Source organism: Martes martes, assembly GCF_963455335.1.
Source record: "Martes martes genome assembly, chromosome: 11".
NCBI lineage: Eukaryota > Metazoa > Chordata > Mammalia > Carnivora > Mustelidae > Martes > Martes martes.
Genome location: NC_137899.1, coordinates 33,973,718 through 33,989,292, shown reverse-complemented (window position 1 = coordinate 33,989,292; position 15,575 = coordinate 33,973,718). Strand labels below are relative to the sequence as shown.

The window sequence follows — 15,575 nt, the reverse complement described above, 5'->3', positions numbered from 1 at the left end:
GTTTTCTTTTATTTGCTTATTTGTATTAGTTGGTGCAGTAACTGTGATAAGTCCATTAGAATTGATTAGAACCAAGATGCAATCTAAGAAGTTTTCTTACAAAGAATTGCATCAATTTGTCAGCAAGAAGGTGTCTGAAGATGGTTGGATTTCCCTTTGGAGGGGCTGGGCTCCTACTGTTCTTAGAGATGTACCATTCTCAGGTAGGATTTATCTTAGTATCTGTTAAATTTTAGGTAGTGTTGTCTTATGTATATATCACTTCTATTTTTTTTATTTGTTTACTTCAATTAGCCAACATATTATACATCATTAGTTTTTGATATAGTGTTCAATGGTTCATTATATATATCACTTTTAAATTAAGTAAATTTGAAGTCCTTTTAGGCTAAAGGTAAGTTATCTTCTTCAGTGACCACAAACTCCTAGTTCACTGTTGGGCTGTCAGATCATTATGTGTCTTTTTTTTTTTTTTTTGCAATAGTTTTATTTATATAAACTATTTTTGTTTTAATATTTCAATTGTATATATTTAATGTGAAGTATACATGACTAATTCTTCTCCACTAATATTAGCTTGCCTATAGTGCTGTATAAGATATAATACAAATATTCTAATTACAATGTATTAATACACTAATACACTAATTTTGAGTTTTATAAACAAATGTTTGTTGCATGATAGAGAACACTTTTTTCCTTGCTTTCACTAAGTACCCAATAGGTTTCTTAATTTTAAAAATTTTATAATAATGTCATGGGATAGGAAATATTTCTGTTACCAATTTGTTATAAGAGCCACAGAGAGGTTAATTTGTTTGATCTAAGTCACAGAGCTAAAAACTTCTTCAGTAACAGTATGGGTGCATTTCCAAGTTCGATTATTCCGTTATTCCACTCTTCATTTATTTCAATAAGAAGTTTTACTTTACAAAAATACAGTATGCTGATGGAATCATACCAAATCCATGGATTTGTAATTTAAAATTATTACAAGCCTTGTACATGACTGCAGGGAACTCATTTGATGAATATTAAACGATTTATGTACTAGATACTTTATACTTTGGAAATTTGAAAAGTATAAGACTACCTGGCTATTACTTTTTCCAGGAGAAAATCTCCTCTAAATCATCTGTTCAGTAGAATCTGCATATATAATTTACAGATTTTCTGTATTTTATTAAATTGAACTAGCTGGAAATTAAAATTTTAAATTATTATAAAATAAACCTAGGATTAACCATCATGAGTCTTTATTGGAGTAGTTTCTAATTTAAGCCTGACTTTCTGTTTTCCTTCTGTTTCATTTTTTTTTTTTTAAAGATACTATTATATTCACATTAGCTAAAACAGACTACCTTTAACATTACCCTAAGTGCAATAATTACTAAGGTAAGTGAACTACTACAAATCAAAATATAAAATATATTTAAGAGCACTTGTGAATTATGTTGACTTCTACTAAAACACTATTATAAATCAGATAGGAGATTGTGCTAATTATTGAATTGTGGAGAGGGAGAAAATCATGAAAAAGAAGTACAAAACTAACAAATAGCTTATAAAATGTGCATGCTTCAAAGTTCCTCCTTCTTTTTCCCTTCAATTAATCCTTTTCTTGTGCTCTCTTCACATCTCTATGCATCTTGCCCTTTCCATTAGTATTTCTCTTCAGCCTTTTGTGTTTAGGTATACGATTTAAAAATACAGATTCCTAGGCCAATTATTTGTCTTTATTGTAATTATTTGATGTTTGACACATAAGAAATAATATAGTATACATTATGAAGTATTTTAATAAAATGAGCACTTGTGAAGTCACCATTCAGTCTCTGAACTAGAACACTGTAGTTTTTTAAATCATGAAACCACATACATTCACCTCCACTGTCACATCTCCAATGGTAACCACTGTACTGGATTATATTATTCATTTGATTTTTAAAAAATAGTTTTACCACATGTGTTATTACCAAACAATATGTTACTTAGTTTTGCCTATTTTTGAGCTTTAAAAAATGCTTATTTTACTAAAAAATCTTAAGATTCGTTTTTATTTTTATGTGAAACTTTTTTGTTTTCATTTTCACTCTTGTTTATTAGTAAACAAGTAAGTGCTATTTTGAATATATTTAACAGATTCTTGGTGGACACATACAAGGATTTCTCCAGTATTCAGTTTGCTAGTTCATATAAGTATTTACATTTTAATTATTACATATCAGGTTCTTTTCTAAAGTGATTGTATAGATCAGTACATCTGCCAGCTTCCTTTTCCTTCATTTCATACTCTCATCAGTACTTTTAGTGTCAAAGTTCTTAAGTTTTGTTTCTGTAGTAATTTAAAGTGGTATCTCACTTTAACTTGTATTTATTAATAAGGTTATGCACTGTTTCATTGGCCATTCATTTATCCATAATTGATTTGTACTTAAGAACTGAGATAAATATTCAGCTTTATTCCCCCCTCATATGGCTAGATGGTTATCCCACCATACTTGCTCCGAGGATTTGCACTGTCACCTGTCACATCAGAGCTTCATGTGTGCATGCATCTGTTCCCTTGGCCAGTTTGTCTGAGCCTATGCTGATACTGCAGTGCTAAATTACTAGTGCATTATTAAAAATCTTGGTACCTTATTTTTCCTCTTAGGAATGTCATCTCTCTCTATTATAGAATTCTTCTTTAAAGTGTGTTAGTAGAATTTTAAATTTTTCTCCATAAATATTATATATAACCCTTTTTTTTTAGATTTACTTATAGTTATATCCACTTCCAACTTTGATAGCTATTTTAAAAGCTCTACTAAAATAAAAATTCCAAATCTTAGGCCGGTGCAGTGTTAAAATTAATTTCCCTGTGTTAGAGTATATATAATATTCAGCTACTTTTAAGACTGTTATTTCACTTTGCCTATCTTTTGGATTTTCTGTATAGACATACATATGTAAATTATAACTGTTTTGTCTCTTCATTTTTAATCAACAGAGCTTTTTTTTTTCTAACTATGCTTCCTATGACCGTTTTGAATAATAGCAATGATGTTGCATCCCTATCATTTTTCCTCATTCTAAAGGAAATAATTCTGTTGTTTCACCATCAATTACATTTGTTAAGTGTTCTTGATGTATATTCCTTTTCTAGTTAAAGAAAATTCCTTTTATCCCAAGGTTTCCAAGAAATTGCTTTGCTTTAAAAATGAAAATGGGTTGAATTTTATGAAATGCTTTTCCATCAGTTTTAGATGATCCAATAGTTCTTTTAATGTGGTGTTTGGCATTTAAAGGGTTTGTTACATTTACTACCTTTGCATTCCTCTTTTGATAACTCAGTTTAGTCATAGTATATGATCTTCTATGAAATACTTCTGGGTTTGGTTCCCTTTTTTTTTTTTTTTTTTTTTTAAAGAATTTTTATGCCTGTGTTAATGAATGAGATTGAACTGTAGTTGTTCTTTCTCCTACTGCCCTTGTCAGGTTTTGGAATTAAAGTCCTACTTTACTGTTGTATAGAAGAGGGGTTTTTTGTTTATAAGACTGCTAGAGTATTTCTGAAAACTTGGTTCCCTTTTGTTTTCTTTTTTTCAATCACACCTAGTATGTGTGTCCAAGCAGAAAGTAGGGTGTGTCAGGGTTAGACTTTCCCTTTTCCTTTACTATTTAACCTTGTATATTTAAAGTCCACATTTCATTTCTAAATTATGTGTCATTTCATTTTCTGTTTTTATAGCAATGTACTGGTATAACTATGAAGTTTTAAAGAAGTGGTTTTGTGCAAAATCTGGTTTATATGAACCAACGTTTATGATCAACTTTACTTCAGGGGCATTGTCTGGTTCTGTAAGTTGATATTCTTTTCTTGTTAATATTCCAGAATAATGATAATTGTCTTATTAAAACAGAATGAAAGATTAATAGCATTTCATATCTATTGAGATACCACTTTTTGGCTGCAGTGCTTTAAAAATTTTCTAAGTCTTGACTATCCTGTTTTGAGGAAATAATTTATTAGCCACTAAATATTTTATTTTATTTTATTTTTTAAAGATTTTATTTATTTCAGAGTGGGAGAGAGAGAGCAAGCATGAGTTGGGGGAGGGGGAAAGGGAGAAGCAGACTCCCCGCTGAGCAAGGAACCCAACGAGGGACTTGATCCCAGGACCCTGTAATCATGACCTGAACCAAAGGCAGATGCTTCACTGACTGAGCCACCCAGGCACCCCTAGCCACTAAATATTTTAAAATGCACTTTGTGTCTATGTTTTTATTATATTACAAATAACTTATTACGTTTTATCTGAAAATTTTTTGATTTGTTAGATCATTATAGTTATAATATTTTAATTAGTCTTTATTATTTACCAAATATTTGTCTATTTTTTCATTAAATTAATACCAGTAGATCTGGTTAGGTAATATTTCATGGAGTGTCATTTCATATGTATAATCAGACTGAGTAGAAGTAATTTCATCCTCTGCTGCTAATTCCTGTTTCTTTGGGAACATTTTGGCTAAGTATTTCTTTAAAGAATCTTAACAGAAATTAGAGTCAGAAGGGAGGAATCTCAAATGACTATTTTTAGGTAGTAGAGAGTTCACTGTACCCACTCCACATAATGTAAAGCTGTGTGTAGTGGTCTTTTATGCAGATCCATATCATCATGATCTTGACCACAGAGTTTTCTTATCACCACAAACTTACAAAATTAATTTGTGATGACCTAGAGTGAGACACTGACCTACTAGAACCAAATGAAAACAAGAGTGAAGGAACATAGTGAAGGGATAGAGACCTGCAGGAAAATCCTGGAATAATTGTGCCAGAAACCCTGGGCTAAGGAAGCCACTGTGATTGAGTTCAGAACTTAGACTGAGTGCTCCCACTCCTGGGGTCTCTCAGATTAACCTTGCGGTTTATAAGCCTATGGAGACAAAAGAGAAGTAACTTTCTGAGTAATTTAAGTAGTTAAACACCAACAAAATGTTTTCATTATCCTTCTTATTTTTGAGGTGATTAAATGTAACTTAACTGTATTGCATTTGTATCTCAATCCAGCGTGAATGAAAAAAAACCAAGTACTACTTATATATAGAAACTCATAACAGTTGAATTACAAAACAAATTTTGTACTTATAAATAAATGTTTAATGTCTTTTTTAAAAGTTGAATAATGTGGGGCGCCTGGGTGGCTCAGTCAGTGAAGCGTCTGCCTTCGGCTCAAGTCATAATCCCAGAGTCCTGGGATCGAGTCCCACATCCAGCTCAGTGGGCAGTCTGTTTTTCCCTCTCTCTGCTTTCTTGCTCTCTCTCAAATAAATACAGTTTTTTAAAAAATTGAATAATGGCTTCAGGATGTTGCCCCAGCTTTCTGGTAATAGGAAAGAAAATTCTCTATTTCACTATTTCTCCTTAAACATAGAAAATTAAATTTAAATAGTTTTTAATGATCTAGAAAGTATCACTGCCTTTTGACTGTTTTCAAATAACAGCTTGTCCCTGCAACAGAAGAAGCACATCAGTGTGATGTTCAGGGTTTCTGTCACAAAACAGAACAGCCTAAGCCACATCATTTTAGAAAGTGTCAAAGGCTTATATAACATTTGTCGCTACCTTTTGCTACTATGTGCTGGATTGTGGAGAGAAAGAAATAGTAATTTATTTTCCCTTATCTGAGATCTTTGAAACTCATTTCAGTTCAGAAACTTAAAACAGCATTGTTGGGGTGAAATCACAATGTAAGTGATTTCAGGGAGCATTTTAGGAGTGTATTGTCAAATGTTAATAGGGAAGTAAAAGTTTTTACTTTGCATGGCTGTTAAGTCATATTATGAGACATTCTTTTTTCTTTTCTTTTTAAAGATTTTGTTTATTTGTCGGAGAGAGAGTACACAAGCAGGGGTAGAACCACAGAGAGAGGAAGAAGCAGACTCCCTGCTGAGCCAGGAACCTGATGCAGGACTCTATCCTAGGACCCTGGGATCATGACCTGAGCTAAATGTAGACACTTAACCGACTGAGCCACCCAGGTGCCCCTATTATGAGACATTCTTTTTTTCTTTTTTTTTTTTTTTTAATTTTTTTAGTAACATATATTGTATTATTAGCCTATTAGCCCCAGGGATACAGGTCAATGAATTGCCAGGTTTACACACTTCACAGCACTCACCATAGCACATACCTTCCCCAGTGTCCATAACCCAGCCACACTCTCCCTACCCACCTTCCCCAGCAACCCTCAGTTTGTTTTGTGAGATTAAGAGTCTCTTATGGTTTGTCTTCCTCCCGATCCCATCTTGTTTCATTTATTCTTTTCCTCCCCCCCACAACCCCTTTGTTGCCTCTCAACTTCCACATATCAGGAAGATCATATGGTAATTGTCTTTCTTACGAGACATTCTTAAGGGGAATTTAACTATTCTTTCAAAAAACCTTCTTTGCTTAATTAAATCATTATGAAAATAATCAGATTGATTTTGAGATGTTTTTTAAAGTGTGATTTGTGAACAGTTGTAACTGTATTTGATAAATATGGTGAAACCCATAAAGATGGCACCTGGGTGGCTCAGTTGGTTAAGCATCGGCTTTGGCTCAGGTCATAATCTCAGGGTCATGGGATCCAACCCCATGTCAGACTCCCTGCTCAGTGGGAAACCTGCATCTCCTCCCTCTGCTCCTCCTGCTTGTGCTCATATTTTTTTTCTCTTTCTCTCTCTCTCTCTGTCTCTCAAATAGATTAAAAAAAAAACTTTTAAAAAAACCCATTTTAAAAAAAAGGATTTATTCATGTAAATTTTTTAATTCTATTTTTGACATTTGAAAATTTTTGTATGCTTACTACATAATTCAGAAATTCTGCTTTAAAATACATATTATACCTTCATGTGTAGAAATGGAATAATAGGACTTGCAGGAGCATCAGAAATTGTGATGTCTGGTTTTGGAGTCTGAGTGGTCTGTCTGGTTGTAATTCTGACTCTCCCACTAGTAGTTGTGTGACCTCAGGAAAGTAGGGGAACTTTTTTGAGACTATTTACGTCTAAATTGTGGGAGAAATACATAGGACATGTTATCTGTTTTCTTTATGTATCTGACTTTATCTTAAGTTTCAGTTTAGTTATGATCCCAGTATTTGTCCTTCAGTAATGTGCTACTTAGAAGAATATAAAAATATTAAGAAAAAATTTAAAGGTAGATTTAAATTAATTTTACTTTTTGATAGTTTGCAGCTGTTGCAACTTTGCCATTTGATGTGGTAAAAACACAAAAGCAGACTCAACTTTGGATATATGAAAGTCATAAAAGTAAGTTTAATTAATTTAAAACATTTTCTCAAGATGCCATGGTTGTTTTTATTTTTCTTTCCAGCTGGGACTGTTTAAATAAGAAAAATAAGAATTTTTTTTTCCTCTGCTGCTTTGACTGAAACTAATATACTATTAGAATGGAATGCCCAGAGGAAAAAAATACTCTCAACCACCTCCAAAACGTAAGAAATTTAAAAATCTATATATTTTGCCTGCCATCAGTTAAGTCTCCTGCCAGCATGCTAAAGAGAAGATGACATACTATATAACTACTATTTCAAATAAATCTAGACAAATTAGAGTGAAGGATAGGAATTTAGTGGGAACCCTTTTTCTCTTGGTGTGTTTTGTTTCATTACAGTGTGTATACATTTCATTTTTTTTCTTAATGTTTTTGAGTTTCCCTTTCTTTTGATACATTTTTTCCTCCTATTTTTACCTCTTTATAACCTGTAACTTCTTCTAGAACAAGTATACTCTTAGTTGCTTCTACTAGAGTCCTTCTGTCATTGTTTATTATCTATAGAAAAGTGTGGCAAACCCATTGGAAATTATCTATTACAAAATGGTGTCATATGAATCCTGTGATTGATTAATCTATTCTAATGTTAATAAATTGTTCTAACTCACCAGAATATTCTGCATATAAGTAAAATAGGTATTATAATTGTTGAAAGAAACACTTTACAGACAACTGAGTCTCATGAATATTAGTGACTACTTTGTCTTGATTTTCCGAAGTCCTAGTCCATTCTCATAATAGAGCTAATTAAAATCTGGGGAAGTCAACAAAGTTTATTATCAGTGTTCTTCAACTTCCATTTTGGGTGGGAGCCTGCTAGCTGCCTAAGTCCTATCTGTTCTCCATGGATAGTTCAAAATTATTTTGTTTTATTCTCCCTTCCAAATCATCAGAATTCCTGTTTCTTCTATTACGTGAAGTATTTAATGTAGTAGGAATATTCTCTGTGGTGTGATTCATGACCATGGCCATGAGCTGAGGGTCATGATGCTAGTGAGGGAGAAGACAGAAAACTCTACGGTTAGATTCTGATGCTCACTAAGGTTTGAGAGCCACTTACTTGGGTCAGTAATCTTTGGAGTCACCTGGGGCGCTTTTTAATGGCAGCTGAAGCTGGGCACCACCCCCAGTGGACTCTCACTCAATAGATCTATGGTGGGGCTCGAACTTTTGTATTCTGCACGTGTTCTCTACATGATAATGACTGTACATCCTCCTTGAGATGGGCATCAGGGAAGCATCTTCTTTCACGAGACTCAACTCTCTATCACTGGTTTTTTCCTAGTGTTTCTCCAATAAAGCCCAAAGGAGAAATCTTTAAGCCTTAGGTCTTAATTTTATATGATTATTGTTGGTCAGTTTTACTGGTTACTCTGCTTCAGCTACAAACCAGTCATATTTAGCAAGACATGCTTCTTCTGATGTGAGTGATAAACAGCCCATATTTTTTCTCATTTTTATCACATTATTTATCCCCACTGAAGAGGTAAATCAGCTCCCTTTAGAAATGGCTTTCTCCACTCTAGCTCAGCTACACTGAATCCATTATCTCTAAGCAAAAAGCAGAGTAAGTGTTCCATAGAGAATGATGCTGAGTTCCTTGTAAGAATGTTATCTCTGTAAAAGAACACCTTGACTGTGTCTCCCATCCATTAGCTGACTCCTGATTTGAGTTTACCGTGCTGGTCTCTACAGACAAGTGAGGATGTCTCCAGGCCCTCAAACACTCATAATGTAATAGAAAAGAAGCATAGTAGGTTGTAGTGAGTCCCAGATTTCATAATAGAGGTAACTTTTTCCTCACTATGAGTCCATCATTTACAATTTTAAAAAATTTAATGTCACCTTTCAGCTTTTGAAACCTGGCTCATATCCACCAGTTTTTGACAGTTCCAGTTAAACTTCTTTTTCTGTGAGCATATTCAGTATTTTAAAATACTTCAACAGAAACTTTAAAACCATTAAAAAATGGTTATATGTGACAGATTTGTGAAGAAGAGCTCAGTCTTAGTAGTCATGAGGACAATGCCAACCAGAAGGGCAGCAAGAGGACATTTTATCTATGCCAGGTTTTGGGGGAGAACATGGAGCATGGGAACGCTCCTGCCCAGCAGGTGAGAGTCCAAGTTTGGAAAATAATTTGGGAATCTCAAAAAGGCTCTTTGAACAAGCAGTTTCACCTTTGGTATGTGCCCTAGAAAAACGTCTCACCTGTACAAGGATACTCACTTAAGGATTCTTAATCTCAAAAGTTAGAAAGCACTGAAATAGGCCCTGGCCAGGAAGCAGGTAAACTGTGATAATCCATGTAATGCAATACCACACAGCAATTAAAATAAATCAGATACACCTGTTCTTGCAAATATAGATAATCCTAAAAAGCACATTACAAATGTACAGTGTGCTAGCATTTATACAAAGTTTAAGAGCATGAAAAGCAAGAGTATGTTATTTATGGATATGTTCAGATGTAGTGAAAGTTTAAACACAAGCATGAGAAAGGTAAAGGAAAAAAGAAACACAAGAGAGTGGTTACCTCTCAGGAGAGAGGAAGAAGGACACTGAGAAGGAATATATTTGCTGTATAGTTGCTAAGATTTGATAAATGTGGATGGTCAATAAATGAGTGTTTCTAGGAATAACTCTAGAGGGTTGGAACTTGGCAGGATACTTCAGAGATTCCATTAGAGTGTGAATGAGGCTTACCTTCCATTACAACGCTTACTGTCCATTCTCTTCTGCATTAATTGCGTGCTGCTGTTTAAATAGGGACCACTTTGGGGCGTGAATTCTTCAAGATCAGAAATACCTGGCTACTTGGCTTCCTTTCTTTCACTAGGTGTTTCCAAAATTTAATTGGAATAATTTAAAAATGAAGAAGTTGCTGACTTGTAATATATTTTGGTCATTGACTTTAGAAAGTTATATTTTTTTCATAAATACTTTGTTCTTGGTTTCAAAAATGTATCCTTCCTGTTGGATGGCTATAGTTGTTATCTTTATATTTGTAGTATTTATATTGACCATAATATGGCTTCCTAAATAAATGCAAAGCCCCATTTATCTTCACAGAGAATCTGATATTTCTCTAAATGAGATTTGAAATAATGAGCCCATTCCATTAAGTGGTAAAATTCTAAAAAGCCATTTTTGAAAGCTCTCTTTCTCTAGCCTTCTTTTTTTCCCCTGGGCATGCTTAATAATACATGCTTTAATTCTTCTGAATGACTCAGAGTTGTTGTCATCCACGTTCGCATTGACTATCGTAGTCTTAGAATGCAGCTCTGAGCAGCTAATGAGGATGCCATACCAGTGTTTGCCCCTCATCCAGCTGATATCAAACCAAGACTTTGACAACCTCGGTGTGTCAGCTGTCAACAGTGTTCATGCGGTAGTGTGCCTGCTTCTTAGCAGACTTTTTTTTTACCTACTGCATCTAGTAATCTGTGAGCTAATTAAGCCAGCTGCTTGGAATCATTGTGTAAAATGAAGATAAGTAAACTTCGTGCATGAATAGCTTATTCGTAGCTGTATGTTTAAATCTCAGTGACATCTTTGTTGTTTCTTTAAAAAAGTTTTTTACTTTCAGATTTTTAAATGGTTGCAAATAAGAGAGACGTTACTGTTAATTAACTGTTGCAGATGCCAAGTGAAGTGTGTGCATTTTTTATAACTGTGTACTTCTAGTGACTGTAGAGTTTGAAATACTATTTTTTAATCAAATTTTATAAAAATACATAATTTTGACTTTTAAAAAGACTTAATCTACCCTTTGGAAGAGACAAAACTAATGTAATTTATATCAAGACTGGCACATCTAGGGGCACCTGGGTAGCTCAGTCAGTTACATGTCTGCCTTTGGCTCAGGTCATGATCCCAGGGTCCTGGGATTGAGTCCTGCGTCGGGCTCCTGCTCAGAGGGGAGTCTTCTGCTCCCTCTCCCTGCCGCTCCCTCTCCCTGCCGCTCCCTCTCCCTGCCGCTCCCCCTGCTTGTGCCCTCTGTCAAATAAATAATCTTAAAAAAAAAAAAAAAAAAAGACTGGTACATCTATTCAGAAAGGTTTTAATAAAGGCAGACAGACCTCCCTAGGGAGAACAAGCTATTCTTTTCAGAACTTCTTAGGAAAAAAACACTTTCTAATTTTTCTTTTTAAGGATTCCAACTGTTAAAAATAAAGTTTGGGGTAAAATTTAGGTAAATAGATTTGTTCTTATTATAATGATTATACACACCAAAGGCCATAAACATTTTTATGTGTATTATGTGTCTTAGAATTTATTAAATGGTAATCTATAATGTATCATTTCTTTATTTTAACATTTAGTTTCTATACCTTTGCCTATGTCAACCTGGACTATCATGAAGAATATTGTTGCTAAGAATGGATTTGCAGGATTATTTACAGGTAAAAATACTTGCTTTACCAAATTGTTGCATAAAATAACTTTGACATCTGTCATCTTCCTAAATTAACCTTAAGCAGGAAATTATTGAAAACATTCCCTATTTATGAAAACACATTGATGATGTTAAAGTGAACATATTGGGCATTTGGGTGGCTCAGTCAGTTAAGCATCTGCCTTCAGCTCAGGTCATGATCCCAGGGTCCCCGGATAGAGTCCCATGCCAGGCTCCCTGTTCAGTGGGGAGTCTGCTTCTCCCTCTGTCCCTTCCCCTGCTTGTGCTCTTGCTATGTCAAATGAATAAAATCGTTTTAAAAACTTAAATTTTTAAACATAAAGTAAAATTTGTACTGATTTTTTTCTATTCTCTTCTCAGGCCTCATTCCCCGTTTAATTAAAATTGCTCCTGCTTGTGCCATTATGATCAGTACCTATGAATTTGGGAAGGCTTTTTTCCAGAAGCAAAATGCTCGAAGACAGCAATACTAGTGATGCTGTTTCAACTGGAAATAACAACCAAAGCCAAGTAATAAGATGGAGACTCTTAGGCAAGAACTCTTTCACCATTATCTCAAAATGATTTTATATATTTCTTATAATTTAAATGAGCTGTAATTTCTACTTTGCCTCTGAATCATAACCCTAATTTTAAAATTTTGTTATGCTGATTTTTGAGATATTGAAAAAGGTATTCAGAAATCACAATCATTAAGTGTTCCTGTAGAGAAGAGAAAAATTACTCCTTAGCACTGAAAGTGAAAATCTCTGAGAGTTTGATATTCTAGATTTCGGTATAATGTCACTGGGAATGTGTCACATAGATCAGAACAGTTTGAATTGTGTGCTGAATGATGTGCAGAGTCTAGAAGAAAAATGCCCTTCCTTCATACACACTTAAATCATGCACACAGATACTTAAGTATTCCAACAAAGTACATAATAGATGGCAGTCTTTAAATAACGTTATTCACGTTTACCTAATTACCTATTAGATACTTTAATTCAAGTTTTGTTTTTGTTTTTGTTTTATACCTCCCATTGCCATTTTAAGGCTTCACCCGTATTAGGATTTCTTCACCCAAAGGTAATGGCTATTTTATCTTTATGAACCAGAATGTAACTGTTTATGTGATAAAAATATTTTTGGTGACTAAAAACTCTGTATTATCTACTGTTTCTGCAAGAGAGAAGGAGTCTTTACTGATTATCTTAAATGTTTGGCACAGTGAATCTTGGGTGTACAGTGGAAAAAAACCACATTATATTTAGCATGGTAAAAATAATGTTTCATCCAGGGAAGGGCCTCGGGTTTCAGCCATTCTTGGAATTCAGGTATCCCTCTTTGTGGAGCTCTCGAGGTCACTTGTATTGTCTTCTTCTAACAACACTGAGATGAATACAATATAAGCCACAAAATACTTCCAAAATGTCCCTTGATTTTACACATCTCATGTTAGTTAGTATACTACATCAAGAGACTAAAGAGGCAGCCGTTTCCCTGAAGAAATAGCTTTTAGTCAATGCCTCAGTAATGTAGCTTGTGGCTGTAGGAATGAAACAAAGCTACAACGGCAGGACAAAAGTAATTTTTTAAAAAATTTTCTCAGGATCTATATCCTATAAGAAAAAGCACTTTATTGCAGTCTATGTATATGCCTTGAAATGTGAAGTACTTTTTTTTCCCCCTAAAATAGAATAGTATAGTTAGGTGACAGATCTCTAGTGTTGGTAGAGGAATTATGTATTTTATATTTTAGTAGAAAAGAGTTCATATGTTTCATCAGAAATAAAATATATAGGGTTTGTGTGTAATCTTCTGTGTTTACTTTATCCTGTGTTGATTTACCTTAAGTTTTGCAACATTCATATCTATAAAATCATAAATGTTTGACTTTAACTTACATTTTCATTAAAATATTTTATGCTTTCTTAAAATTATCACTGTGCTTCAAGCTGAATATTTTCAAATAAAATTATGTTAATGATGTACTTTATATAAGAAAGTTTATCTTGAACACTGCTGCTTAACGGTATTAAATTTAAATTTACTTTTGTCCTGTTATGTTTCTTTTTGGTAACTGGTAGAAAAATTTAAATTTATAATTATTAAGAAGCAGTCACATATTTCAGCTTAATAGAAATACCAGTAGAGAAATTCTTACTGCCCTCCCTCCCCCAAAACAGACTATACTTATGGAAAATCCTTACCATTTATACCTAAAATAAATTTAATTCCCTAGTAGCTTTTCTAGTACATATTACAGCCATGTATCTGGATAAAAAGGGGGAATTGAAGCTTTCTTTATACTTAAGTGGTAAAGAAGCATTAATACTTTAATTTTAATTAATTGAATTTAATTTTAACAAAAAAATAGCCACTGAAAAGCACTTGGCAAGAAGTTATATTCTTAGTAATGTTTCTGAAAGCAAATAGTTTCAATCTATGTGAAGTTTTCTAACAAATACATTTACTTTCTTAGGTGTGTGTACATTTTTTAAAAAGAAGTTCAGGTATTACATGTTTGCCACCTTCCATACAACACACATTTGACTTTTGAAAGAATAGATATGAAGTTAAAATAAATTTTTATTTCTAGGAAACTATTCGCTATGCTTATTTAACTACATGACTCCTTTAAATTCTTCCCTCTTTCTGTAGCATGAATTCCAGGGATATGGGAAAGTTTCGTGTTTCAGGTTTTAATTTTTTCCAAAATGAACTTTTTAAATAAATTTTAACCTATCATTTAACATTTCCTCAGATTTTTTTCATGGTTGGCAGTTTAAGCAGCACATGAGAGTAGAAGTGCTTCAGATACAGGCTACAAATAGAGGCAGAGCTATTGATTGACAGAGGGCTGGGCTGCAAAGGGAGTGATGGAGATGATGAGGACGCTGAGGATTCTCCACTGAGCTTGGGGGCAGAGAGGGAGTGTCAGGAAATGCTTTTAAGATTAACACAATTAACGTACCTGGAGGTGGGAGTCTCAATCAGGCAATGGAATTCAGTCCCAGGGAGGAAAAACAGGAAGGCAACTGGAAACCAAGCAAGTATTTTTGGTACAGGTCTAATAATTATAGAGTTGGTTGTTCTTGTTCCCCCCCTCACCAAGACCAGCAATTATTTTAACTGAAAAGAAAAGAAGGTAGCATAGTTGAGCACAGCACACACCAGAATGTGTCACCTGTAGTAAGGCTGAGTTTTATGTAGTGAAACTTTGGCTTCATTTGGGTGTTAGAGAAATAAACAGTGCTATAGGAAATGGGGACTTACATAATAAGGATTGGTTTGGACCAGACTTTGAAAAGGGGCCATAAGGACACTGGTGTGATTTTTATCGGCCCCTTCCTATCAGTTAAAAAGGACTAATTCTAAAACTAATAGAAGCTGCTTTGCTTCCAGAAGAACAAAGGGAACCAATTAAAAAATATTTAAGAGCTCTGATGTTCAAAGCAGTTGTGTGACATTTCAGAAGTAATCCATCGTATTTGTTGATCAAAACTGGAGATCTTACCTAACGGTAGGAGCTTTGACAAAGAATTTCCATAAGCTGTAAATTTGAGACACACTTAACCACTTGAAAACTTGTGTGTAAATCTAATAAAGATGACTTAAATAAAAACTTAGTTTGTATCATTTCATTCGATGCTGACATCACCTTGATGCCATCATAGGTGCTGGGAGATGATGATGTTTCCATTTTATGGTGAGAAAACAAACATGGCTCTTACATAATTATGTTATTAGCACTACCAAAATCACTACCTGTATTGTACCATTTCAGCAGATACTATGTATTATAAAGCAGATCATGTTATTTTTTTAAATAAAAGGTATTTG

At 33.8% G+C, this 15,575-nt stretch overlaps 1 protein-coding gene across 3 annotated transcripts in view; it reads left to right on the top strand.

Annotated features, from left to right (window-relative positions):
- SLC25A40 (solute carrier family 25 member 40) overlaps positions 1 to 13,788 on the top strand; it is a 62,078-nt gene extending 48,290 nt beyond the window's left edge. For all 3 annotated transcript variants that reach the window (XM_080818594.1, XM_080818596.1, XM_080818595.1), the window contains 5 exons: positions 30 to 203; positions 3,734 to 3,843; positions 7,224 to 7,305; positions 11,656 to 11,736; positions 12,111 to 13,788. In XM_080818594.1, the coding sequence (XP_080674720.1) occupies positions 30 to 203; positions 3,734 to 3,843; positions 7,224 to 7,305; positions 11,656 to 11,736; positions 12,111 to 12,223 (560 nt within the window). In that variant the 3' untranslated portion in view covers positions 12,224 to 13,788. The remainder of the gene's footprint in view (positions 1 to 29; positions 204 to 3,733; positions 3,844 to 7,223; positions 7,306 to 11,655; positions 11,737 to 12,110) is intronic.
- Positions 13,789 to 15,575: the final 1,787 nt, after the last annotated feature.